The sequence below is a fragment of the Eptesicus fuscus genome, chromosome 11, assembly GCF_027574615.1.
Source record: "Eptesicus fuscus isolate TK198812 chromosome 11, DD_ASM_mEF_20220401, whole genome shotgun sequence".
Classification (NCBI taxonomy): Eukaryota; Metazoa; Chordata; class Mammalia; order Chiroptera; family Vespertilionidae; genus Eptesicus; species Eptesicus fuscus.
In genome coordinates this window covers 59,391,605-59,417,025 of record NC_072483.1, presented here as the reverse complement: position 1 = coordinate 59,417,025, position 25,421 = coordinate 59,391,605, and the positions used below count along the sequence as shown (strand labels likewise).

General features: G+C 45.2%; 1 protein-coding gene across 5 annotated transcripts in view; it reads right to left on the bottom strand.

Annotated features, from left to right (window-relative positions):
- ILKAP (ILK associated serine/threonine phosphatase) overlaps positions 1-22,092 on the bottom strand; it is a 39,647-nt gene extending 17,555 nt beyond the window's left edge. For 2 of the 5 annotated variants that reach the window (XM_054723537.1, XM_028140719.2), the window contains exons 1-9: positions 21,985-22,092; positions 10,206-10,271; positions 10,061-10,108; positions 9,699-9,755; positions 6,021-6,140; positions 4,408-4,534; positions 2,705-2,811; positions 1,770-1,863; positions 1,291-1,378 (exon numbers count right to left, since the gene is read on the bottom strand). In XM_054723537.1, coding sequence (XP_054579512.1) covers positions 1,291-1,378; positions 1,770-1,863; positions 2,705-2,811; positions 4,408-4,534; positions 6,021-6,140; positions 9,699-9,755; positions 10,061-10,108; positions 10,206-10,271; positions 21,985-22,033 — 756 coding nt within the window. In that variant the 5' untranslated portion in view covers positions 22,034-22,092. Of the gene's footprint in view, positions 1-1,290; positions 1,379-1,769; positions 1,864-2,704; positions 2,812-4,407; positions 4,535-6,020; positions 6,141-9,698; positions 9,756-10,060; positions 10,109-10,182; positions 10,272-21,215; positions 21,269-21,984 lie in introns of those variants that run through there. The other 3 variants (XM_008138446.3, XM_028140729.2, XM_028140721.2) reach the window with 3 other exon arrangements.
- Between the last annotated feature and the right edge of the window lie 3,329 nt (positions 22,093-25,421).

Genomic DNA, 25,421 nt, shown 5'->3' with positions numbered 1-25,421 from the left:
AGTTTCAGTCAGCCTCCTGCCGACAAACACGAGTTCAAAGCAGAGCCCAAGTGGCAAAGTGGTGTCACAGTAACACTAGCCAGGGAGAGAGGCCCCGGTGTGGGCCTCTGTTGGTGACTAGAGTGGGCACTCATCCTCTCTAAGATGTTGTCCTCTCATGGGTGACTTGGAAAGGAGGCAGTTAATAAGCACCTAATCCCCCTTTGGGCCCAGTTACTAGTTCCCAAGTCTACATGAGGCAAAGATGAGGGCAGAGGTGGGCATGCTGACCAAGTGCTTCTCCATGTGCTCCTGACACCACATTTACCAAGTAGTAACTTCCGGATAAACCTGGATTTTACAGGGGAGGGAGCCGAGGCCTGGAGGATAGGTATCATGTCTAAAGTCACACACAGGATTCAAATTTGACTCCAAAGCCCCCGCCCCTTTTTTTGTCTTGGTCCAATTTTACTCATGCTATTTTAAGTCACTTGGTCAAAACACTTATGTACTGGAGATAGCCTACTAAGAGGACCTCCAGGATATAAACTCTCTAGGCAGGGACTGTCATGTGTAATGTTCACTGCAGCATCCCTACTGTTTATTTCTTCAGGAAATAAATTACCCTTAAAGCTACAGGGGCTGGGGGCAGCTGTCTTCAGGTCTGCAGATGGTGCTTATAGATGGGAAGAGTCACTGTCACTGTGACTCCAAAGAAACACGGACACGGGAGGCTGGCTGAAAAAGCTACTGATGGAAGGCAGGGGGGCTGAACCCACCTTGCAGAAGGCCAGCCTCTAGCTTTAAGTTGTTTCCCATCACAGGCTGTCAGCAGTGGAAATGCCTGGCTTTTCTCCCTTAGCCTTGTGAACTGGGCTCCTTGCATGAATGGCACATCACCTAGCACTTTCCTAGCTGCAGCTTTTGAGTTATTCTAACGTCACAATGATTTTGAGAGGCAAGGGCCTGTGGTCAGAGATATGAAGTTAAATAATATTTGTAACTGCACACCAATTAAATTCCAACCTATAGCACTACCTGACAGAGTACACACACAAAAGGAAACAGAAAACAAAAAGAATGTATTTGGGTTTTAAAGCAGAAGAGGTCTACTGCAGGATGTCAAAGTGACCCAAGCTCAGCTGTTGCTCCCCACCCAGAATCTACACTCTGCACTGGAGCCCCTGCAGCAATCCCGCAGAACATTCCAACCCAGCCTTCGTCTTTTTAATCTTAGCCAATAAGCGCCTGCTGCCACTCTTCCCCACAGAACATGGTGTTAGCTAAGTGGGTGGCTCCAGAGCCACATACCCGACTATCTCCGAGGTTGGCAATATAAAGAGTGTTGTCTACAGCCAGAACACACGTGGCAGTGGACCCATCTTTCCAGGCAGGTTTCCTGGGGGGAAAGACATCAGAAATACAGTCACCACCAACATGCTAGCACTTCAAGACTAATTTCCAGACTTGAATGGGAAGTGGTGTAAACTTTAACCCTTTGCACTCGCTTGCTTTTTTCTCGAGCTGCTACCGATGCTAACCGTGTCGAGTCACACTCAACACCTGAGTGCAAAAGGTTAAAATGAAGAGTTTCCTTAATGCTTGCTTTTTTTCTGTTTCAGATTTAGTTAACAATTACAAGAACTTACTTGGTGCCAGGTACTTTTCAGACAGTGAGTGTTAGTATGAAACAGAATCAGAAGACCTGAAATGCATTCAGAAAAAGAACACACACACACACACACACACACACACACTCCATTCATATGTTTTCATATGGTTTCACTTACTGGCTGGAAGCTTGTTTAAGAAACTCTTCATCAGTATGCTTAAAAGTGTCCAAAAGGCATCTCTTCACAGTTTTCTCCACACTGATTACATCTCCTATTACAGAAAAAAACAAAAGTTAAACTCTTAAGGAGGAAATGTTACCCTCCATCCACTGTAATTCTGTTTCTGAACTATGACTAAGAACAATCTGCACGGCTGGTATTGCTCAGTGGTTGAGCATTGAACTATGGAATAGGAGATCATGGTTCAATTCCTGGTCAAGGCACATGCAACTCAGGCATGTGCCTTGACCAGGAATTGATCCCCAGCAGGGGGTATGCAGGAAGCAGCCGATCAATGATTCTCTCTCATCAATTATGTTTCTATCTCTCCCACACCCTTCCTCTTGCTGAAATCAACAAAAACTTTTTTTAAAAAATAAAAACTATTTCCTCACCTACAGGACAGTGCCACTTGCACTGGTGGTAGTAGACTGTCAAGTATAAAAGCAAGACACACACTTGTACCACAGACATTCCAGGAGAGGTGCCCACCACTCAGAGACATGAGGGGCTCTACGAGGTACACCTGCTCACCTCAGAGCCCACTCCTCTCAGGCTTGCTCTTTTACTTATTTATTATTTTTAAATATATTATTATTGATTTCAGAGAGGAAGGGAGAGGAGAGATAGAAACATCATTGATGAAAGAGAATCATTGCCTCCTGCATACCCGCTACTGGGGCTTGAGCCCACAACCTGGGCATTGTGCCTGACCAGGAATTGAACTGTGACCTCCTGGTTCATGGGTTGATATGCAATCACTGAGACACTCGGCTGGACTCAGCTCCATTTTTAATTGTCATGACTTTTGCAAAAGCCAAAATAACATCTCAGTGAGTCACACAAACAGCAAAACACCAAGATGAACATGAATGGAATTATTTCTATCTCACCTTTAGGAAATTTCCTGATTAAGTTCTGATGTAAATTCTGCGCAGCAAATTTTGAGGCTCGAATTCCTCCATGTCCATCAAAAACGGCAAAATATGAAACCCGGGTACTAGGAGAATGATTGAGAGTCAATGAGATTCCCACAGCAAACATTATTCCTCTCCATTAATGCTTTCCCACCTTATTTCAAACAGTGAATTTTGACACAACAGAGGAAGTCCCACCAGTAAGACACCAGTCACACCGTCATGAATGGAAAACAGGTGATGACACTAACTGAGACAAATGTATAAGTAAATTTTATAGTATTTCAAAATTAAACAAACATGCTTTAAAAATCAAGGTCTATTAACTCTGATTTTTCACTGAAGGTGAAACTAAAATTCAGGATTTTTTTCTATTTAAACCAGATTTGGTTTTAAACACCAAGACACAGATAAACAGTTACTGACCAAGAATCAAAAATATCTGTAAGGGCAGGGAGTAGATTCAGGGTTGTTACTCAAACTTTGACAGATATCTAAATCTTAAAGCCTACCTCACCAGACTTATTCCTATTCCCCTCTCAAGTTTTGCCAGAAAACTCACACATATATGGAATAAATGGCATTTATAAAGGATATCAAGAAAAAAAAAATCCTTATGAGAAAGAACATTTTTACTGAGGAGCTGCTTTTACCAAACATTTTTGCAACATCTTTTCTCTTGGGACATCATGAGCCTCAGGAAAAATAAACTTTATCCGATACAGAACTCTAAACTCTTGCAGCATGGTATCTACCAGGTATGGGTTAATGTTTCCCACCAAAGGGTTTGCCCCCCGAGGGCTCTCTACAAGTACCTATCCTGGCTTTAAAAGCAATTCCTAGTACACTTCTGATCCTGGTGAGCATGAGCGCATGCATATATACACAAATGACCTTATAGGGCCATCACCTCCTCATCTACTGGACAAAAGCCACTAGCATCAATGGCTCCAGCACACTGTATGTTAACAACCAACTGATGTCAGTTAATGAATTTATCCTATATGTTATGTAATTACGAAAATTAGGTGGTATATATGTAATTATTATATATGTAAACATGTAAGTTAATGACCACCTCCACATCCCACCTTTGGGTTGCTTTTTCCACCACACCCAAGACCTTATCCAGAAGGCTTCACTGAGTTTGTACAGATGTGGTAATTTCCTGTTTTTCTTCTCCTGATGCCCTCACTAGCTGCACTAGCTCTCCTTCACTGCAGTGTTCAGTGGCTTCCAGCTCTAGCTTCTGGGTCCCAGAACAAGAAAACTCCCTGTAAGCAGCTCTTCAGATTGTGGGGAAGAGAAAACACCCTGAAGGCCCCCAATATGGAGCCATTTCCCATTTAGCAGGACTTCCCGATTTCAGCATGACTGGCATTTGGAGCCGCACGATTCTTTGTTGTGGTGCGACCTTGGGAGTTGTAGGATTTAGGAGCATCCTGGGCCTCCCCCACCAGATGCCAGTAGCATAAGTTTCCACTGTGACAACAAAAAATGTCAAAGGGAGGGGGGCTAAAATCAACCGAGGTGAGAACTCCTACTGTTGAACCAAGCAGCTCAAGTGTTATGTGTCAATCTTTCTAATAAATACAAAGTGGACAAAGTCCAAAACTGAAATCAGAGCTTTGTCCAGAGACTTTTATGCCCACCAGGCTTGCCAAAGCAGGGACACTCACATGAGGGATGACAGGGGCCTACACTCCTCCGTGATGTCATTCAGGATGACATGGGCATCCTGCATCTCCTCCCGCTCGCCCTTTCGCTCAGCCACGTAGCCTTTCAAACCAAAAATCACTGAAGAGGCTAAGGAAAAGAGAACAAAAAGCCAATACAAAACTGTGCCCTGCCCTCCAGAAGCCCTAGTCCCAGAGCAAACAAGAGGGAACTCTGGCTATTTTACTCGGCAGTCTTAACAGGCAAACAAGCTCTTCTCCTCAAGGCATCTCCCCACTACTGAAATCAGACCACTGTTGGTCAGAGCTGGTCTCTGCAAGGCTAAACAGTGGAGAGGAGACAGGCAGCTGACAGCAAGTTAGTACAGGACAACTCCAGTTAAGGCATTGAAGCAAAATACCAGAGTTAAAAAATGTACTGTCATTTGAATGGGGGGAGGAGGGGTTCCAGTAAATCTAATCTTGTCAATAATTGAATGAGGACAGAAAAATTCCTACTCTAGAGAAATGCAAGTCGAGTTTATCCCAAAGGTCCTGGTGGACATGAAAATATGTTATTATCATGCCTGAGGCTTGGTGAAGAATTTGAACAACTGGTAAGATCAGCTGCTTTTGCCCTGACCGGTTTGGCTCAGTGGATAGAGCACCGGCCTGTGGACTGAGGGGTCCCAGGTTCAATTCTGCTCAGGGGCATGTACCTTGGTTGCGGGCACATCCCCAGGAGGGGGTGTGCAGGAGGCAGCTGATCTGTGTTTCTAACTCTCTATCCCTCTGCCTTCCTCTCTGTAAAAAATCAATAAAATATATTAAAAAAAAAAAAGATCAGCTGCTTTTACTCTGAGGAAGAAAAAGATAAAGTGGAGGCACAGATACCTCCTTCTATTGAAAAGCATGGCTAGCTTAAGCTCACCTTTTGACCCCTAGGGCCATGCAAATAAAGCGACCACTTTCTGAAGAGCAGCTGCAGGTGGGCAGAGCTCTTTAGGCTAGGGTGCCGAAAACTCAGCTGAAGACCAGCAGAGCAAAGTAGGTCCTCTCACATACCTCCAAGTGCACCTTGCAGCTTTGAGGTGCTTTGTGGTAAAAAGAAAAACAAAAAAACACAAAGGGGTTGGGACAGTGAATGAATCCACAACTATTTCTCTTTAATAGATACTTTTCATTTCCCCCACTCTGTGACAAATTACAAAGCTGACTACAATTTTCAATTGCTTTCCCCAGCCCTGGGCTCCCTCTAGGGAAGTTGCCTACTGAGTTAACCACAGAATCAAAACGCTAATCATCAGGCTGTAACAAAGACAGGAATTTGAGAGAAATGGGTGGTCTGCAGGCTACCTGATCACTAGAAAGGGTTAAGTGAAAACTCTGTGATGTTTAAGCCTAGGAACAACTGTAGGTTTCCTACCTGACCCAAGGCAGGGTCAGAAGCAGAGAGGTCCATGCAAAGTAAAGAGAGAGAAGGCAGGAGTAAACTTCAGGCGTCTGTCTGCAAAAAGGGAGCCCTACCCAATTCTTAAATACAGACACAGAGAGGAAGCAGTATCATCAGAAAGCTGAGCTCTGGGTTGTTTTAAATTATGAAGTCTAATACATTTGTTTTCAAACTGTCTGAAAACCTTTACAAACTTTCTTTTCCACAAGCTCTTCACTGCCATTCTCCTCTTCTTCAGAGGGTTTTCTCTTTGCTCCTTTCCCTTCATTCTTTACCATCTGGGATATGGAGGTGTCAAGAGAACCTGGAAATAAAGTAAAAGCCAGACAGAAACAGCTGTAGACTTACAAAAAGACCCCTGCAGATCAGGCCCCATCCCAGCCCACAAAGACAAAATGCCATGTCCAACAGTCATAGCTCTGACTCCAAGGGCCAGGCCAGTGTGCCTGGGCACCCACAGTGGGAGACCACACCAACCGTGAGGGGATCTGCAAGAGAGGCTCCTCAGTGGTAAAGAGAGACATCCGTACTCTGGGGCTATAGCACATGCATGGTGTTGTGCATCCACAGGCCCTTATTTACAATTAGGGAAGTTTCCCAAATCTGCAAAGTGACACATACTGAACAAGTTAAAAAAAAAAAACAACACACACAAGTACCAAAAAAGGCTTAAAATGAGATAAAAGTCAGGCTTTAAGAACTGCTGCTGAAGCCATTCCCAGTGGCAGAGGGATGAATCTGTGTTCAAAGCCAGAGCTAAGAGCACCTGCAAGGGGCAGGCGTGGTGGTAGTGGTGATGGTGATGGTGGTGGGGGTGGTGGGTGTTTAGAAAGGTCTAACTTCAAATCCTGGTTCTGCCACTCACGAGAGGGTTGCCCTTAGGCAAGTTACTTAGCTTCCAGCCCCAGTTTCTTCTTCTGAAACTTGGGAAGAATATGATAAACTCAGAGGGTCGTTTGAAAACTGATGGGGGCAAGTTATGTAAAGCATATATCACAGCGCTTTGTCCATCAAGTATCCAACAAATGGCAGCTGCTGTCATGATAAACGGCCCTAAGTATTCTTTGCATTTAAGTATAAAAGCATGCAACTATTTATCAACTACTCTTTGCCAGACATTTCTGAGTACTGAGGAAAAAGAAGATGTCTGTATTTTATAATCTGTCCTTTTGCAAGAATTGGCTCTTATTTCATACAACAGTATAACACAGCACACATACCCCACGCCATATAATATGGTAAATTAACAAAAAATTTCCTGGGTGTTTCCAAGAGAATCTCCCAATGGTCTCTTTCTTAGCCTCCTGTCACTTACTGTTTGTGTTCCCTTTTCCCAATGTGTATGTAAAAGAATCTTTCTTGCTTTCAAATTGGAAAACAGAATATTTTAAAGTTTTGTTTTTGACTTCTAACAGAATCACACTGAAGTCAGAGAATGTGGTCTATCTTCATTGGGATTTACTTTATTTCCTAGAATGTAATCAATTTTTGTAAATGTTTCTTGCCTGCTTGAGAAGAATATCCTTTCAAGAAATCCAAAATAGCCTAGCCGGCATGGCTCAGTGGTTGAGTGTCAACCTATGAACCAGGAGGTCATGGTTCGATTCCTAATCAGGGCACATGCCCAGGTTGCAGAATTGATCCCCAGTGTGGGGTGTGCAGGAGGCAGCCGATCAACGATTCTCCCTCATTGATGATGTGTCTATATCTCTTTCCCTCTCCTTTCCTCTCTGAAATAAAAATATAATTAAAAAAAAAAATCCAAAATACTGGATGCAAGATTGGATTCTATATCCAAAAAAACCATCAAAACTTGTTAAGAGTAATGTTGAAATCTTCTAAGTTATTACCAATTTACTGTCTTTTGCCCTATGGACAACTAAGCCATAGCTATGCTGAATCTTCCGTAGTTTTATTAAATCTGTTAAGAGCCCTGCTTGCACACAACATTCATTATAACTAAAAGTACTATCTTTATTGGGAAGATCTTTATTAGGCTAAGTTGTATGAGTATGCTATAATTTTTGGTATAGGTATGTAAGATGACTATAATGCTTTTTCTAAATACAGAAACTATAGTAACTTAATTCATATTTTCTAGACTAATTCCAACGACTTTATGGTAATGAATTAATAATACAAAAAAAAAAGAAGTGCACTTAGCCTCCAGGGAGCACGCTTATGTCATTCCCTTTCTCTCCCCCACCCCCCGTAGCATGTATCCCCTAACCTCTAAGGGATCCTATGAGACTTGCAACAGGGGAGCAATGGGCAGCAGCAGCTGGTCCCAGGCTAACTCCCTGAATGTCTCCAAGGCCCCCTTCCTCTCCTTTTCTCTGACTTCCCAGTGAGCCAAAGCAGCCTAGCCCAGGCTCTCCTGTTGATTCTTCTAGGCCCTTCTTTGTTTCACTGCCCTAAAGTATGTTTTTGCTGCAGTTAATAAATTCTTATTTGCTTTTCTATAAAAAACAAACAAAAAAACCAACAACAATAACAACAAAAAACGAGAGAGAGAGAGAGAGAGAGAGAGAGAGAGAGAGAGACACTGATTTGAAAAGCAAGTGTTTTTTTTGACAACAGACAGAAGGTCTTCGTATCAGAAGACAATTAATTGCATTTGAAAAAGACTGCATCCCCAACTGTTCCCAGGCCACTATACCTTCCCTTCCCCAGGGGAATTCCATGTCAGAAGTTCTCAGTGAGACAGAGTAATAGATTCCTCATTATGGTAACCTAGAGGAATCCGCTCTATTCTTACCTGCTACTAAATTGGGACAGGAAAAGAAGTTAAACATTTACAGAACAGGTGGAGCCAATGTTAACAGGCTTGACAAAAATAAAATTAAATCAATAAACAGAATCTTGAGAACATATGAATTGACTGGAAAATAATTAACTTAGGTCTTGAATTTGAAGACAATTCCTGCACAAGGTCTGTACCAAACACTAAACCAATGTCATTCAGACCTTATTTTTTTTTCTTCTTCTTTTTTAAAATATACTTTTATTGATTTCAGCGAGGAAGGGAGAGGGAGAGAGAGAGAACATCAATGATTAGAATCACTGATCAGCAGCCTCTTGCACACCCCACACTGGGGGTCAAGCCTACAACCCATCATGTGCCCTGACCGGGAATTGATTCATAGGTCGAAGGTCAACCACTGAGTCATGCCCTCATGACTCATTTTCTTAAACCAAAATTCTTTTTAGTATAAGTGGCAGAAAACAGAAGACCTATGTATCAGTATTTATGGGTTCAGGGACACTAAATACACACACACACTTCAGGGAGGAAGGAAGAGGGAGAGAGAAACATCAATGATGAGAGAGAATCACTGATTGCCTCCTGCACGACCCACACTGGGGACTGAAACTGAAACCAGGGCATGTTGCCTCAATGGGAATCCAACCGTGACCTCCTGGTTCATAGGTTGACACTCAACCACTGAGCCACGCCGGCTGGGTGACACTAAGTATTTTAACTCTATTTCATATCTTCAGATACTTTCGCTGGATACATTTGGGTCAGGAACATAAGGCAAACCAGAATGACAGGTAGAGATTTTTTAATTAAAAACATTAATAACAAAGTACAAAGTAAATTACTAAATTCTTAATTCTTAGTCAGTTATAAGAGGCTGAATCCCAAGGGAGAAAAAAAAAAATCACCAAAAAGTGATGTTATATATCTAGCTAATCTTTTCCCTTCCATCTGATGATGGCTACTTAACGTTGAATAAATCTTATGCTATACTATAATTTAATGCCATCCTAAACCTTGTTAAGAGCTATAAATAAATTTTACGTAAGAGTAAAATATGTATTATTTCCACTAGCACATTGCATTTTCCCTACTACTTACCTGACTCGCCACTGCTGGCTGGTGGGAGGTCATCAAAAAGCAAAGGTCCGCCTGGTCCTGAAACACAGCAGGACATTCAGTGAGCCCACAAAACCTGGGTAAGGCATAAGTGTCAGAATCCATCCCACCAGGACGCCTATGCAGGTCACTGACATAAACTCAAAACTCTGTGTCAATCCAGTGGCAACTCATAGTGCGGTAAATAATGTCTTTTAAAGTCCTATCATTGAAAGGAAACAAAAACCTGCCTTAAGGAGTTACATCTTATTTCAGCTATAATATTCTCAAACGAACCAGAGAAAACTGCTCAACATTTCACGCAGTTTCTCGGCGCTAGCGACTAGTGGATTTTTCTGCCTTACCTGATGCCATGGATTCAAAACTTAAAGACAGTCCAACACCTAAAACATCTGTGTGTTGAAAATGGGGGAAAGGGAAAAAGATTGAGACAACTACAATCCCAGGATGACACGTTGACACACACCTGGGAGAGCCTGAAGACTGTACCTGAGTCAGTACTGCTGGCCGGAGGGAGGTCGTCAAAGAGCAGAGATCCTTTCTGAGCTTCTTTCCCTAGGACACGGAACACCTGCTTAGACTGCGCTTGGGCAGCGGCCAGGATGGCTTTTCAAAGGGGGAGACTTTGACATAGGTTTGCTACTAAGTTCAAATTTTCTCCGCTCGTGGGAAGAAATTTATTTTTAAAATATTTTCTTCACTGCTATTTAATATGGACACGTTTCCAACAGTTACAATCAACAACAAAAAAAAGCAATGAAAAATGACCCAACAGGCATTTTAAGGACCAATGGGTATTTTGAGAAAAACATTTTTCTTGATACCGTAATTTCATTACTGAAAGCAACCAACATTAAAAAAAAACAAAACAACACATTTTGATTGATTTCAGAGAGGAAGGGAAGAGGAAGAGAGACAGAAACAGCAATGATGAAAGAGAATCACAGATTAGGAGCCTCCTGCATGCCTCCTACTGGGGATCAAGCCAGCAACCCGGGCATGTGCCCTGACTGGGAATCGAACCATGACTTCCTAGTTCATAGGTCGATGCTCAACCACTGACCCACACCAGTTGGCCAGTAATCAACATTTAAAAATAAAAATTTTTAAATCAACCCTGGGAAGACAAAAACTGATTTTAGAGTAAGAAAATAATGTATACCTCAAGATATAAATTCAGTGTCCTAGTAGGTTTGCCTCAGTGGATAAAGCATCAGCCTGCGGATCGAAGGGTCCCGGGTTCGATTATGGTCAACGTACCTTGGTTGCAGGCTCCTCCCCTGCCAGGGCCCTGATCAGGGCTCATGCAGGAGGCAACCAATCAATGTGTTTCTCTCTGTCTTTCCCTCTCTCTTCCATTCTCCCTAAAAATCAATGGAAAAATATCCTCGGGCGAGAATTAACCCCTTCCCCCAAAAAAGAGATATAAATTAAGCAATAGAGGGATTCTCCAAAAATCTATAGGTCTTAAAAATTCCCATTTCAATAACATTCTGAATTAACCACAAAGTAAAATCTCAACGCACAGAGATAAGAGGCTGAGGGAACCCCATACCTTAACTCGGTGCCTCCAGCCCAGTACCCAATTCAATACAAATCCATGGAAAAGATAAGGAATTTCAAAAACTTTAAGATAAACTAAGGAGAGAGCCAGGCAAAATTTTAAATTTAAAGATCTGAATGATAACACAACAGAGTACTTGTCTTAAATATTTTATACTCAATTTTTCCTTTCCACACAAAATTTAACTACAATTCTTTCTTATCCAGCTTCTTCCCAAATCTCTATTTATGCTATTAAATACATGAACTGGCACCCACAGGGCTCAAAATGAAGGTGCTCATGTTCCATGAAGTCCACACACTGTCTCAAGACAGGCTCTGTCCCATCTCCTAGTCCTCAGAGTTCAAGGACAGAAATGTGCTCAATGAAAATCCAAAACATCCATACTGTCTTTTTGCTTCTATATAGAAATGAACTGGGTACCAATTCTACTCTTTTAAAAACAAAAATTTTAATTAAAATTTATAAACTCCAAGGAAGGAAATTTCTTCAGGAGTCTTTAAGTCAGAAATACCTTAAATACCTGATAAATTCCTGACTTAATAAAAAATAACTCTTCTGCTTTATACACCTAACTCAAATGGAAAATAACTACTAATTAAAGTATATCCTAATTCCTCAGTATTACCTTTAACATATTAAGTAGTTGCAAATACTTTCATTTTTCTCACAAGCAATATAAAGACTCTGGGGAAGTAACCAAAAGCAGCATTAGAAGGCCATTAAAAGGCATTCAGTGTAACCAACCGCTTACTCATGAGGATGAAGAGAGTACAGGAGAAGGCCAACCTGAAGAACAGCCAAGCCTTCCTTCCACCTGTGTCAAGTCAGATATTAAGTTCTGAATTAAACTTCTCAGCTAAATCAGGTCTTTTCACTGCCAGTGTCCAATGCAGGAAGTCCTCTTTTACCCAGGTAACACATTTTCAGTCTTGCAAGAATTAATTTCTCACAAGAGTTTCCAGCTTGAGAATTAGCCTGACCCTTCTTCTTTGGTTACAACAGTTTTCAATATGTGCGCCCCACGAATTTTTAAAGCATGCAATACCTGACTACTTAGTCAGAGGCACTGATCTCTTTTTCCTTAGACTGTCAAATAAAAAATGACAGCCAACACAATAGGTGTCCGGTATGAATGAATCAAAATTATACCTATTTTTGGTTCAGATTGGCAAAAAACATTTTTGGCATGCCACAGAATTTTGGTATCAAGTTTATGTGTGCCATTACATGAAAAAGGTTGAAAATCGCTGGACTAAGATAGTATCCCAAACTGGACATCACTCCAGAGACGGCCTATCTCCTACTGCTGAATGGAATGAGCCTCTCCTCTCCCCATCTTTCTCACTCTGGAATACTGAGCGGTATTTCCATTAAAAACATGAGATTACCTCACATTTTTGTTGGCCACAACTGAGAATAACTTATAAAAATGATAATTAACATTTACTGCCTTCCAGGCACTGTTGTAGTGCTCTCCATATTTTAATACATTTAATTCTTGTAATACTCTTAGATACTATTGTCACCTACTGATGGTGAGACTGAGGCACTTTAAGATAAATAACTGCCAAAAAGAGCCAGTGAGGAGTGAGGACTCAAAGCCAGGCACCCTGGTTTTCCTAATCCATGCTCTTGGTAAGGTGCTACATTACCTCCACACATAGGCACTGTTCCAGGAACTACTGCAAGGTTAAAGGACCATCTCATTTAACCTTACAACAATCCCATAAAAATAATCCCAAGGCTCTGTAAAATAGCTGGAATATCTCCTGCATCAATAAAAGGATCAAACTTAGTAATACCTTGCACCTGGATTCTTAAAATAAATAAATAAATAAATCCATAGGTCTTAGATGCCAAAGGTTGCTATCCTATATCCGTGGTCAGCAAACTGCGGCTCGCAAGCCACATGCTGCTCTTTGGCCCCTTGAGTGCGGCTCTTCCACAAAATACCATGGCCTGGCGAGTCTATTTTGAAGAAGTGGTGTTAGAAGAAGTTTAAGTTTAAAAAATTTGGCTCTCAAAAGAAATTTTAATCGTTGTACTGTCGATATTTGGCTCTGTTGACTAATGAGTTTGCCGACCACTGTCCTATATAATAAAAGGCTAATATGCAAATAGACCGAACAGTAGAACAACTGGAACGGGTCGCTGTGACGTGCGTTGACCACCAGAGGGCGTGTGCGGAACATGGCCGGCATTGGCCATGGTGGGATCGTGGAGCAGGTGAGTGGGGGCACCAGACCAAGGCAGGGCACTGCTGGTCACTGTCATTGGGGCGAGCCTCTGGTGGTTACTGAAAATTCTTTGCTCCCATGCTGCAGTCCTGCCCAGTGCTCGCACCTGCTGCCGGTCCCACTCATACCCACTGCCGGTGCCCAGCGCCAGTCCTGATCACTCAGAGCCATCAGCGGGTACGAGCGGCGGCTGCTGGCCCTGATCGCCCGAGGGCTTCTCCACCTCCCCCTGCTCCTGAGGGGCAATTGGGGCAGCAGCCATAGCTTGTACTTGCTGACGGCGCCAGCCCCGGTCATGCCCGCTGCTGGCACCAACCCCAATCGCTCCACGATGTCAACAGGTACAAGTGGGACCAGTGCCATCAGCGTGTGGGAGCGGCCTCAGCGTGTGGGAGTGACAGGGGCGGGAGCAGGGCTGTCAGCAGACAGGGGAACAGGGGCCGTGGCAGGAGGGGCCAGGCGGGGAGGATGGGCCGAGACCCACCCCTGAGACTACTGCAGCCTCGTGGCCCACAGTTCCTTTCAAGGTGCACGAATTCGTGCACTGGGCCCCTAGTGTACAATAAAGATTAGTTTGCCTAACCAGTTTTTTATGCCTGAATTTTCTCTTCAACTACAAATGCAAAACATGTTTTCCAAACACGAGTTATTAGAATAAGGCCCTACCTTTCCACCACACTCCTGGGCCACAGTAATAGTTGAGTGCATAAGTTCCATTTTCCTTTATGCTCATTTACTTGAGTATGTTGAGCAAAGGACATCACTCATTCACAGGATCATCAGAAGTCAGAGCCAACTCTATGGCATTTTAACACCCAGCACCCACACTTGTATATGTGCATTTTAATTTTTAAAAGGTATAAGTATACTGTACACAATATTGTACGTTGCGTTGTTCACGTAAGCCATCAGAGAATGTTCCAGGCCAGCACACCTTCACACTATTCTATAGGGGAAGTAGTGCCCATCACTTGTCCAATTCCCTTACGGACAAGCATGCAAGCTGATTCTGTTTGTTTGTTTGCTTTTTCATGACAAACAATGCCATAATAAATAACCTTAGACATAGTTACTTAGACATAGTTAAACAATGCCATAATAAATAACCTTAGACATTCTCATCTGCTAGAATGCTTAAGGTCTGAGTAGTTTAAATTTAACAGGTGCCAAAAGCTGTTCCAAAAAATATTGTGGTAACTTCCACTCCCAACATACTTCACGAGAATGTCCATTCCTTGACATCCTCACCACCATGCTGCCAATTCTTTTTTTTTTTTTTAATATATTTTATTGATTTTTTTACAGAGAGGGATAGAGAGTCAGAAACATCGATGAGAGAAACATCAATCAGCTGCCTCCTGCACACCCGCCACTGGGGATGTGCCCGCAACCAAGGTACATGCCCTTGACCGGAATCAAACCCGGGACCCCTGAGTCTGCAGGCCGACTGAGCCAAACCGGCTTCGGCCCATGCTGCCAATTCTTAAAACTGATGAGTGAAAAACATGGTACATTGGTGATCTACTCCTTTCCTCCATGACTCAGGAAGCTGAGCAATGGACTGATTCCTGTTTGTGGGCTATTCCCATTTCTTCTTCCATGACCTATCAGGATATAGCCTTCGATGATTTCTCTAATGGGTATCTGCCTTTTCCCTATTAATTTGTATGAGCCATTCACTTACTAGAGATAGTAAACATCAGTAATATGCATTGTTGTGGTATTTTGTCCTGCAGAAATTTTTATCTTTACATAGTTAAACCCATTTTAATTTTTTATGACTAGAGCTTTTTTCTTGCTTAACCCTGAAGTCTTACAATTAGTCTAAGTTATTGCTAATATCTTAATGTTTATTTTATATGTAGATGTCCAATTTTAAAAGAAATATTTTGAAGACGGCCTGCCAAGCAAATATTTATTTAGTCCTTGACAGCTGGCAAAGTGTACTGGTGTAATAACCTTAAATGAAAGAACTACTCTATAAAACTAAAATCGAGTTATTGACAAAGTAACTTTAAACCAGGACACCTTTAACTTGTTTGGAATATCAAACATAAGCTGTCAATATTTTTAAAAATGTTTTTATTGATTTTCATCGAAAGAGATAAAGAGGGATATAGAAACATTATCAATCAGCTGCCTCTTGCACGCCCCCTATACCAAAGATCAAGTCCACAAACCCAAAACCCAGGCATGTGCCCTAACCAGGAATCAAACTGGTGACCCCTTGGTTCCTGGGTCAATGCTCAACAGCTGAGAACACCAGCCCAGGAAAGCTGTCAATTTTAAAGACATCAAGTCAGCACTTCTAGAACTATGATATAGCTGAGAAGTTATTTCTGTCTGCTATCAACATACTTCCTCTTTTGGTAAACTATACACACAATATAGATTTGAACTGTGCATGTCCACTTACACACAGATATTTTTAGTTAACCCGCACAGGTCAAAAGTCACCTCTGCAGTTGGGAGTCCATACACACAGAGGGCAGGCTACAGTCATATATGTAGTTACAGAAATTTCCATTGGTTGGGAGGTTGGTGCCCCTGACCTCTGTACTGTTTCAACTGTGTGTGTGTAAATCTGATTCAGCAATCAAATCCATAAATACTAGGACAAAAAATACTAATTTAGCACAAAATCTGAAAAAATTTATAAGCACACCTTGCTTTACTGTGCTCCCCTTCATTGGGCTTCACAGGTGTTACCTTTTTTACCAAATGAAGGCAAGACCCTCCACCTGCAAAAAGATTACTGACTCACTTTATCCAGATGCTTTATTACAGTGGTCTGGATCTGAAACTGCTGTATCTCCGAGGTATGCCTATGATGTGTTCTTTCTACATTTTTTTTCAAACCATAAAAAATTAAGAAGCTTAAAGGTGTGATGTTTAAAACAAAAATCATAGAACTAAACAAAATACACTTGATGTATCTGAGCAGTGTGATATTTCCTCCCATTGGACACTTAGTGTTTCCACAAAATCCAGTTAAGAGTGCATGTTTTCCCCTTTTAAATAGCTGTTAAAGCTAACGGCTTACACACTACCCTACTGAGCACGTGCTGCAGCCTGTGCTAAGCCCAGTAGAGGCAGTGCTCTCCTACCTGACAGAGGCAGGAACAGCCACGGAAAGCAGTTAATAAGAACCGAGTTGGGATGGGAAACTAGTCAGATCACATGTCCTGAACAATCCTTGTTTCCTGCAATAGCTCAGAAATGTGTGATCCCACACACCATGTGTGAGGGTCACGATAGTGCAGTTCAGCCCATCCTTCCATCCACTTTATGATATCAACATTTTCTGTTCACTTACTCCATTTTTAATTTTATCAGTCAATACTACAGATTTTCTGAAACAAAATGTGGCACCTTGTTGGTTTAACTAACTGCCTGTCAAGAGAACTGTGATCCCAATTCTGTCTCTCACTTTTAGTACTTACCACTCTCAGCTTCCCATCATCTACAAACATACACATCTTCTTTGTTTATAAAGCTGTTTTAAAAAATACATACATGCCGAAACCGGTTTGGCTCAGTGGATAGAGCGTCGGCCTGTGGACTCAAGGGTCCCAGGTTCGATTCCGATCAGGGCATGTACCTTGATTGCGGGCACATCCCCGGTGGGGGGTGTACAGGAAGCAGCTGGTCGATGTTTCTCTCTCTCATCAATGTTTCTAACTCTATCCCTCTCTCTTCCTCTCTGTAAAAAAATCAATAAAATATATTAAAAAAAAAAAATACATACAGCCAAGCAGGACCTGTGACTATGTCAGTGCCCTTCTGGAAGGCAGGGAGACTTCACTAATCCATTCCAGGGAAGGGGGGTTTTGAATACCATGCAGCCCCCTGGCAACTCAGCCAGAGTTGGAGATGCCCTCCCCACACTGTAGCTGGTCACAGGCTACCAACTTGTAAGCCAGTGTGGCTCAGCTGGTTGAGTATTGATCGTCTCATGCACAAAAAAGGTCACCAGTTTGATTTCCAGTCAGGGCACACGGCCAGGCAGGCTCTATCCCAAACATTAATGTCTGTCTGTCTGTCTCTCTCTCTCTCTAAAATCAATAAAAACAGCCCAGCTGACATGGTTCAGTGGCTGAGCATCAGCCTATGAACCAGGAGGTCACGATTCGATTTCCAGTCAGGGTACATGCCTGTGTCTGGGGTGCAAGCTTCATCCCCAGTTGGGGACATGCAGGAGGCAGCTGATCAATGATTCTCTCTCATCACTGATGTTTCTCTCCCTCTCCCTTCCTCTCTGAAATCAATAAAAATACATTTTTTTAAAAAGTCAATCAATCAATAAAAACTTATTTTAAAAAGTTGTTAGGATTTTCACCAGGATGTAAAGTACAACATAGGGAATCTATCCTATCTAATAAAAGAATAATATGCATATTGACCGTACCTCTGCTACACCCACAAGCCATGCCCACCAGCCAATCAGGAGCAAGTATGCAGATTAAGCCAACCAAGATGGCTGCAACCACAGAGCGAGCAGGAGGCTTGGGTTTCCCAAGCAACAGAGGAAGCCAAGCTTCCAACACACCCTGGCCGGCCATGGACTCCACTCAAGACTACAAAGTTTCAATTATTGAAGATAAATCCCAACAAAAATGGCAGCAGCCACGGAGCTGGAGAGAGCAGGAGGCTTGAGTTGCCCCCAGCGATGAAGGAAGCCAAGTTTCCACAGCCCTGGCCTGCCTTGGCCTCTGCTCACAGCTACAAAGTTTCAATTATAGAAGATAAATAAATCCCAACAAAAATGTCTGCGGCCACAGAGCAAACAGGAGGCTTGGGTTTCCCCGGTGATGGAGGAAGCCAAATTCCTGGCCGGCCCAGGCCTCCACTGAAGGCAACAAAGTTTCAATTATAGAAGATAAATAAATCCCATATACCAGGGCCTCCGCTTGGGTCGCTGTGGGGCATGGCCGGCCAGCAAACCACCACAGGCCCCTCGCCCAGGCCGCCCCACGCCCCAAGGGAACCCCCACCCTGATCTGGGACATCCTTCATGGCAAACCAGCTGGCCCCCACCCATGCACCAGGCCTCTATCCTATCTAATAAAAGAGTAATATGCAAACTGACCATCACTCCAACACACAAGATGGCTGCCCCCATGTAGTCAAAGATGGCTGATCCCATGTGGACACAAGATGGCTGCCACAAGATGGCCAGAAGAGGAGGACAGTTGGGAGGGATCAGGCCAGCAGGGGAAGGCAGTTGTGAGCGATCAGGCCAGCAGGGGAGGGCAGCTGGGAGGGACCAGGCCTGCAAGGGAGGGCAGTTGGGGGCGATCAAGCCTGCAGGGGAGAGCAGTTAGGGGTGACCCAGGCTGGCCAGGGGAGGGCAGTTGGGGGGGGGGGGGAGGCCTGCAGGGGAGGACAGTTAGGGGCAAACAGGCTGGCAGGGGAGCAGTTAGGCATCAATCAGGCTGGCAGGGGAGTGGTTAGGGGGTGATCAGGCTGGCAGGCAGAAGCGGTTAGGGGCAATCAGGAAGGCAGGCAGGCGAGCAGTTGGAATCCAGCAGTCCTGGATTGTGAGAGGGATGTCCCAGATTGGAGAGGGTGCAGGCTGGGCTGAGGGACACACCACTCCCATGCACGAATTTTGTGCACCGGGCCTCTAGTCAATATATATATCTATATAAATAAAATCCTAACATGCAAATAGACCAAGTGGAGGAACAACTGAACAACTAGTCACTATGATGTGCGCTGGCCACAGCGGGATGGTGGAGCAGGTGAGCAGGGGTGCCAGACCAAGGTGGAGCGCCGGTCGCTGTCATTGGAGCAAGCCTCTGGTGGTTATTGAAAATTCTTTGCTCCCACATGCCACAGTCCCGCCTGGCGCTCGCACCTGCTGCCAGTGCCCAGTTGCCTCCTCTTGCACCCGCTGCCAGCACTGGAGCCACCGCTTGCACCCATTGCCGGTGCCAGCCCCGCTCAAACCCGTTGCTGGCCCTGATCACCCCTAATGGCTTCTCCACCTCCCCCTGCTTCTGAGGGGCACTGTCAGCCTATGGGAGCAGTGCCAGCAGGACTGGGGGCCACAGCGGGAGGGGCCCGGCGGGGGCACAGAAAATGGGCCAAGACCCGCCTCTGTGCCCACTGCAGCCTCGCGGCCCACAGTTCCTTTCAAGGTGCACAATTTTGTGCACTGGGCCCCTAGTCTACACTAATAAAAGAGAAAGATGCAAACCGACTGTACCTTTGCGACACCCACCAGCCAATCAGGAGGAGTATGCAAATTAACCCAACAAAGATGATGGGTTAATTTGCATACATAGGCACCGAGCGGCCAGGGGCGGGACGGGACGCTTGCGTCGTCACCATAGCGAGGACGCAGGCATTCCGCACCGCCCCAGCCGCTCAGGGCCTCTGGGCAGCGTGGGAAGGCGGGACTGAAGCAAAAAGAGGCGGCTCTGGCCAGAGCGGAAAGGCGGTGACGGCAGCGAGGGAAAGGAAGGCCCATTCTTGCACGAATCTTCGTGCATCAGGCTTCTAGTATAGAAATAAAAGGCTAACATACAAAGTGTCCCTTCAGGAGTTTGACCAGGAGACCAGGAATTCGATCACTCGCTATGACGTGCGCTGACCACCAGGGGGTGGCATGGAACAAAGGAAGACACCTGTGAGCAGCCAGAAGGCCCTGACTGCCCGCCAGGCCTAGGGACCCTACCCATGCACAAATTTCGTGCACCAGGTCTCTAGTATAGTCAATAATATTGTAATAACTATGCTATGCATTGTGCCAGATGGGCACTAAACTTATGGGGGGGATCATTTTCAAGTTATATAAATGTCTGATCACTATGTTGTACACCTGGAAACTAATATAATATTGTTTGTCAACTGTAATTGAAAAAAAAATTTTTTTATTTTTTAAAAAGTTGTTTGGTTGTTTTATCATCTCAAGGATGCCTTTCTCTAAGCAGGCCCAAATTGATTTCAGGTAAAAAGTTATGATTTTTTTTTTAACGAAAAGCTTATAGGCACATCCCCAAACATAGTCAGATACAAGTTATACTCCAACACAAAGCCACAGTTTTTATGCACAACTAGAACAATTTCGAAAACGAATGGCCAAGTTGAGTACTTAGATGCTTCTGTACCAGCCATCACAGGGAATGGCAGAGACTGGCCAGGCTGTTCCCACGTGACAAGCCAGCATCCAGGCCACGTGAAGGACAGAACCACCGCCGTTCCAGTACCCCAAGTTGCAGTACCCCTCCACACTGGTCAGATGAGAGCTAGATATTCTCCCTTTGCGCATATCGTTGCCAACCTGGAATCTCTGCAAATCACAAGTCTATTCATCTTTACTAGTAGAGGCCCAACCAATTCCAGCACCACTTTCCTTCCCACTCTCTCTCCTCCAACACTCAGCAGTTCCCACGGTCCTTAACTTTTGCCAGTTATCATTACAATCACTTGCATTCAGAACTAAGCTCTTGGAAAGCAAAGGCTGGCTCTTGTTCACCCTTGTGTCCCCTGCAGTGGCAGTTCTGAACCCGACGTCTCCGGACTCCAGCTGAGCAGGCCCGGCAAAATCCCCTGGGGATTTATTAACAGACTCAGAGGGCCCAGCCTCAGACTTTCGGATTTAGTGGGGATGAGCCTGGAAGTCTGTATTTGTTTTTCAAGTGTTCCAGGCTTTCTGCCAACAAGTCGGGTTTGGAAGTAAGGTCTCACCTGCAAATGCAGCACGGAAACGTCAGCAGGATTTGTCCCATTAAAACCCGGACACACAGCAATAACAAAGGCACTGGTCTCCTACGGCTAATGCGTAGAGCTCAAACCGCAGCCTGCAGGAACTCACCCCCCCCCCCCCCCCCCCCTGGTCAGGGCCGGGCCGATGGGTGGACCTGGGCCGGTGCTCCTGACTCTGGGGAGAGGGAGACTTCCCGTCACCCGGGAAACTACTATCAACCGAAAAATCAGAGAAGCACAGAGGATGATTCAAAAACACGAAAGATAACGCTGGCGATTCCTTCAATCTCTGGAGTAAAAACAAACCAAAACAAAACCCTGAACTTGTACACGCACGCGCGGAAAAACGTAGCTCAAGGGAAAAGCAATTCAGACCCAGGCCGGAGGGCTGCGGGCTAGAGGGCCCCGGACGCCGCTCCACGTGCGAAGGCGGAGGGACCCTGCGCCGGGCCGACGCTGAGCTACCCGAAGCTGGGCTGCCGGCGCGTGGGTGCCGCACACAAAAGCCGCGGGGGCCGGCGCTGTCCCCGGCCCGCGTCTCGAGCAGAGCCCTTTCTTCCTACGCAGCGAACATGGCGGAGCGCTCCGGGGCTCCAGAGCTGCAGTGCGCACGCTGGGGCCGGGCCCGAGGAGAGCGCGCTTGCCCGCCCTTCTCCTCCCGCCGACCACCTCGGGCGCCGCGGCCTCCAGGCCGCCACCAGCCCGCCCGCCTGCCCCCTTCTCCTCGCCGGCAGGGCAGCCCCTCACTTACCGGCAGCCGGAGAGCGCTCGGGCTCCGGCAGGTCCCCGAACAGGTCCATGGCGGAAGCTGGTCGGCGGAGGCAGACACGCAGCCCGCGAGCGGCGGCGGCCTGCACACTCGGCGACGGCAGCAGCAGCTGGGCGGTGGCGGTCAGGACGCTGTCAATCACCCGAGGGCGGGCCCGGAACGCCACCAATGGGCGCGCGACGTGGCTCGGCCGCCCCAGAATCCTACGCGCGGGCGAAGCTGGGCGGCGAGGGGGCGGGGCCGGGCGCACGCGCACAGGACTCTAGGGCCGCGGACTTGATGCTGAGGCCGCCATGTTTCCTGGGGAGTCCCGGCCTCTTCTGCTGTGCTGTAGCCCCGGCATCCGTTCCAAGAAGGCCTGTCCAGAGAGAAATGTCTAAGTTCAAGGGCAACTATAGTGAGCCCTGATGTCTGGGAAGGCTCCATGGAGCTTTTCACAGGCGTCTGCCCCGTCACCCGCACACTCCCACTGCGGGGCAGATGTCCGTTCCTAGATCATTCATTGTAGAGCTCGAGAAACCGAGGCTTAATTGAGCGGCCCTGTGCGTGAGGACTGAAACCAACTAAGATGCCAGACGGACAGGAGGCATCCCCGCTCTGCCTACACCCTTTCGGCAGGTGGGGGGAGCGGGACAGAAGGACGTGATGTTCCAGAAAAGCAGCCTGGGACCAGGGATGGCCTGGCACACACAGACCTTTCTGTTCTATGCCAAGTGTGGACGAAAAGGGGCGACACACTAAACCTGACAAGCTCAGGGGACGACTGCATGGTGGGCCTTAGACACTCAGACCTGAAGTAACCACATGGGATGGTCTGAATGCAAAACTTTCTAGGTGGGTATCTTCCTTGACAAAGGTCAATCTTGACCTTACCTGAGCCTGCATCTATGATAATAATAATATACCTTCAGAATACCTGGGTAATCCCTTTTCCCTGATCCCTCAGGGCACAATCTCCCACTAGAGATTTGTGCCCCACACGTACCATCTCTATGTGCTGAAAATGTTGTTAACTATCCTGTACCCACCAATGTAAATGGAGTATGTGTCTCTCCATTTTACTTTTTCTCCAGTCTCAGAGATTACCCCTGCTTTGCTTTCTCCTGCCTCCCTAATCTACCACCAATGGATTTCACGTAGCTCCAGTTGTGCTTCCTCCTTTGATTGTAATGTATAAAAAAACAAACTGCAAAACTGCCATTACCCAGAGCATTATCTCAATCCTGTAAGATTTCACTTCTGGGCATGTCCTCAAAAGTTGGCTCAAATTAAACTTCTACGACTTTTCTAAGGGCTGGACGTTCTTTCATGGTCAGTGCCAGTTTGGGGCCAGACACTAGTTAGGTGTTTTGCAAATGTTAATTTTATTTAATCTCTCACAGCTTGTGAGGAAAGTAATGCTGCCTTTCTTAGATCTGCAGGGGGTTCCCCTGGAGTCTTCAGGTGAGATCCCATTAGCACTGGAGTAAAAAGTCTATTATCAGGAATGGAAAAACCTCATAATACATGGGATGTGTGTGTGTGTGTGTGTGTGTGTTTGCAGGAATGTGCCCAGGGCACATTGGGAATGCAAAGAAACTGTCGACTCTGAGGGCACTTGGGCTGGACACCCCCAGAACCTCCTATGATATGTGGAGTTCGGGGCCCAGACTCTCCTCCTCGTGGGTTCTTGCCTCATGAAGTTTAAAGAATAAAATTCTCAGATTAAAAGGACTTGTTAGTAAAAGTGTGGAAATTTATTGGAAGCAAATACACATTCCCACATAGAGAGGGGTTCTCGAGGGGGTAACCAACTAAGCCCCTTTGTCTAAGGCTTTAAAGGCTGGAAGTTCTTTATCTATGCTCCCTTCTAATTGGACCCCTTCCCCATTTAAGACCCCCGTGCTTTCCTAATTGGTCATTCTGCAGAGTATCAGTTTCAAAGGTCAAAGCCCATGTGGTGCCCCCCTTTTTCTCTCCCCCTTATCTTGCAACATTCCTATATCTTCTGTGAATGTATGCCTTCCTCCTGTAACATTTCTATATCCTCTATGAAAGTATGTCTTCCTCTTGTAACATTTCTCTATCCTCTATCCTCTGTGAAAGTAAGATAAGCATTCTGGTGTCTTGGAGCTACTTCTGTCCTTCACATATGCACTCCTCTCCCATGAATCCCCTTTTCCCTAAAACTGCCTGTCCTGTCTCTAAAATTCCTTTCACTACCAGGGGCTTCGTTTAGGGTGGAGGGTGGAGGGTGGAGCACAAAGGCATGGATGTGGGGCTGCCATGCCTCTGTAAGGGACAGAAAGGAGTTAGGTGGATGAGACAGTTAAGGTGGAATCATTTCACCAGGTTTAACTCAACAGGGGAGCCATTTTTTGCAGTTAGAAAATCTCAGTGTTCCAAAAAGGCACCCTCTCCTGCTTCCACCCTGTTTGTTATCTGTAGTCATTTCACAGAATTACAGACCCAGCTATTGTCACAGCAGAAAGAGCCCTAGAGGCCTTGTGCTCCCTGCCTCCCCGCCCCCGCCCCCTTACCCCTCACCTTCACTTTAGGCCCACTCTGAACTGTTTCCAGATTCAATTTATTGGCTTCTTTTTATCTAAATGTGGTGTGCCCCAGGGCATATTTTCCTAGAGCCTCCTCCATTTATTCTCTTCCAAAGTTATCTTTATGACTTCTGTGGCCTTAAATATAGCTGTATTCTAATGACACATTTGTGCATATCTTTCATGACTCTTCTGGGAACTATCAGCATCCCCACTTGGATGTTTAATAGGCATCTCAAATTAAATATGTGCCAACTACAACTCCTGCTCTCTCCCCAAAATCCTGTTCTCCCCAGCCTTTCTCAAATCGTCATCCACCCAGGGGCTCCTGCCAAAACCTAGGCAACCCCCTTGATTCCTGCCTTTCCCTCCTCCCAGACATACAATTTAGTAGGCCTTGCCTGTTCACCTCAAAACCTCCACATCCCTTTCTGCCACCATATTTCCTTACTATGCACATGAGACTGCCTCCTCTCTCTTAGACTCTTGTCTTCCTACAGTTGATTAAAAAAAAAAAAAAAAAGAGGGATAATTTGAAAACCTAACTCAGCCCATTGCCCTCCCCTACGTAAGTCCTTCAGTTGCTTTCCGTTTACTTTGAATAAAATCCAAACTCTTTGCCATGTTTATGTGGCCCTCTACGATCTCACCTGGATAGAGATATCCCACCTCCCACAGCCCGTCCCTTGACTGTGGCCCAGTCCCCTGGTTCCTTGCTTTTCCTGTGAGCAGTACAAAATTTACTTATGAATATATTTGACTTTTCACAAATGTTTGACTTTCCACATTTTCTGAAATTTTGAACCATGAAAATAAATTTAGAAAACTATACTTCATTCACTTAAGACAGGGATTAGTTCACAGTTATTCACTTTTTATGTGTTCCCT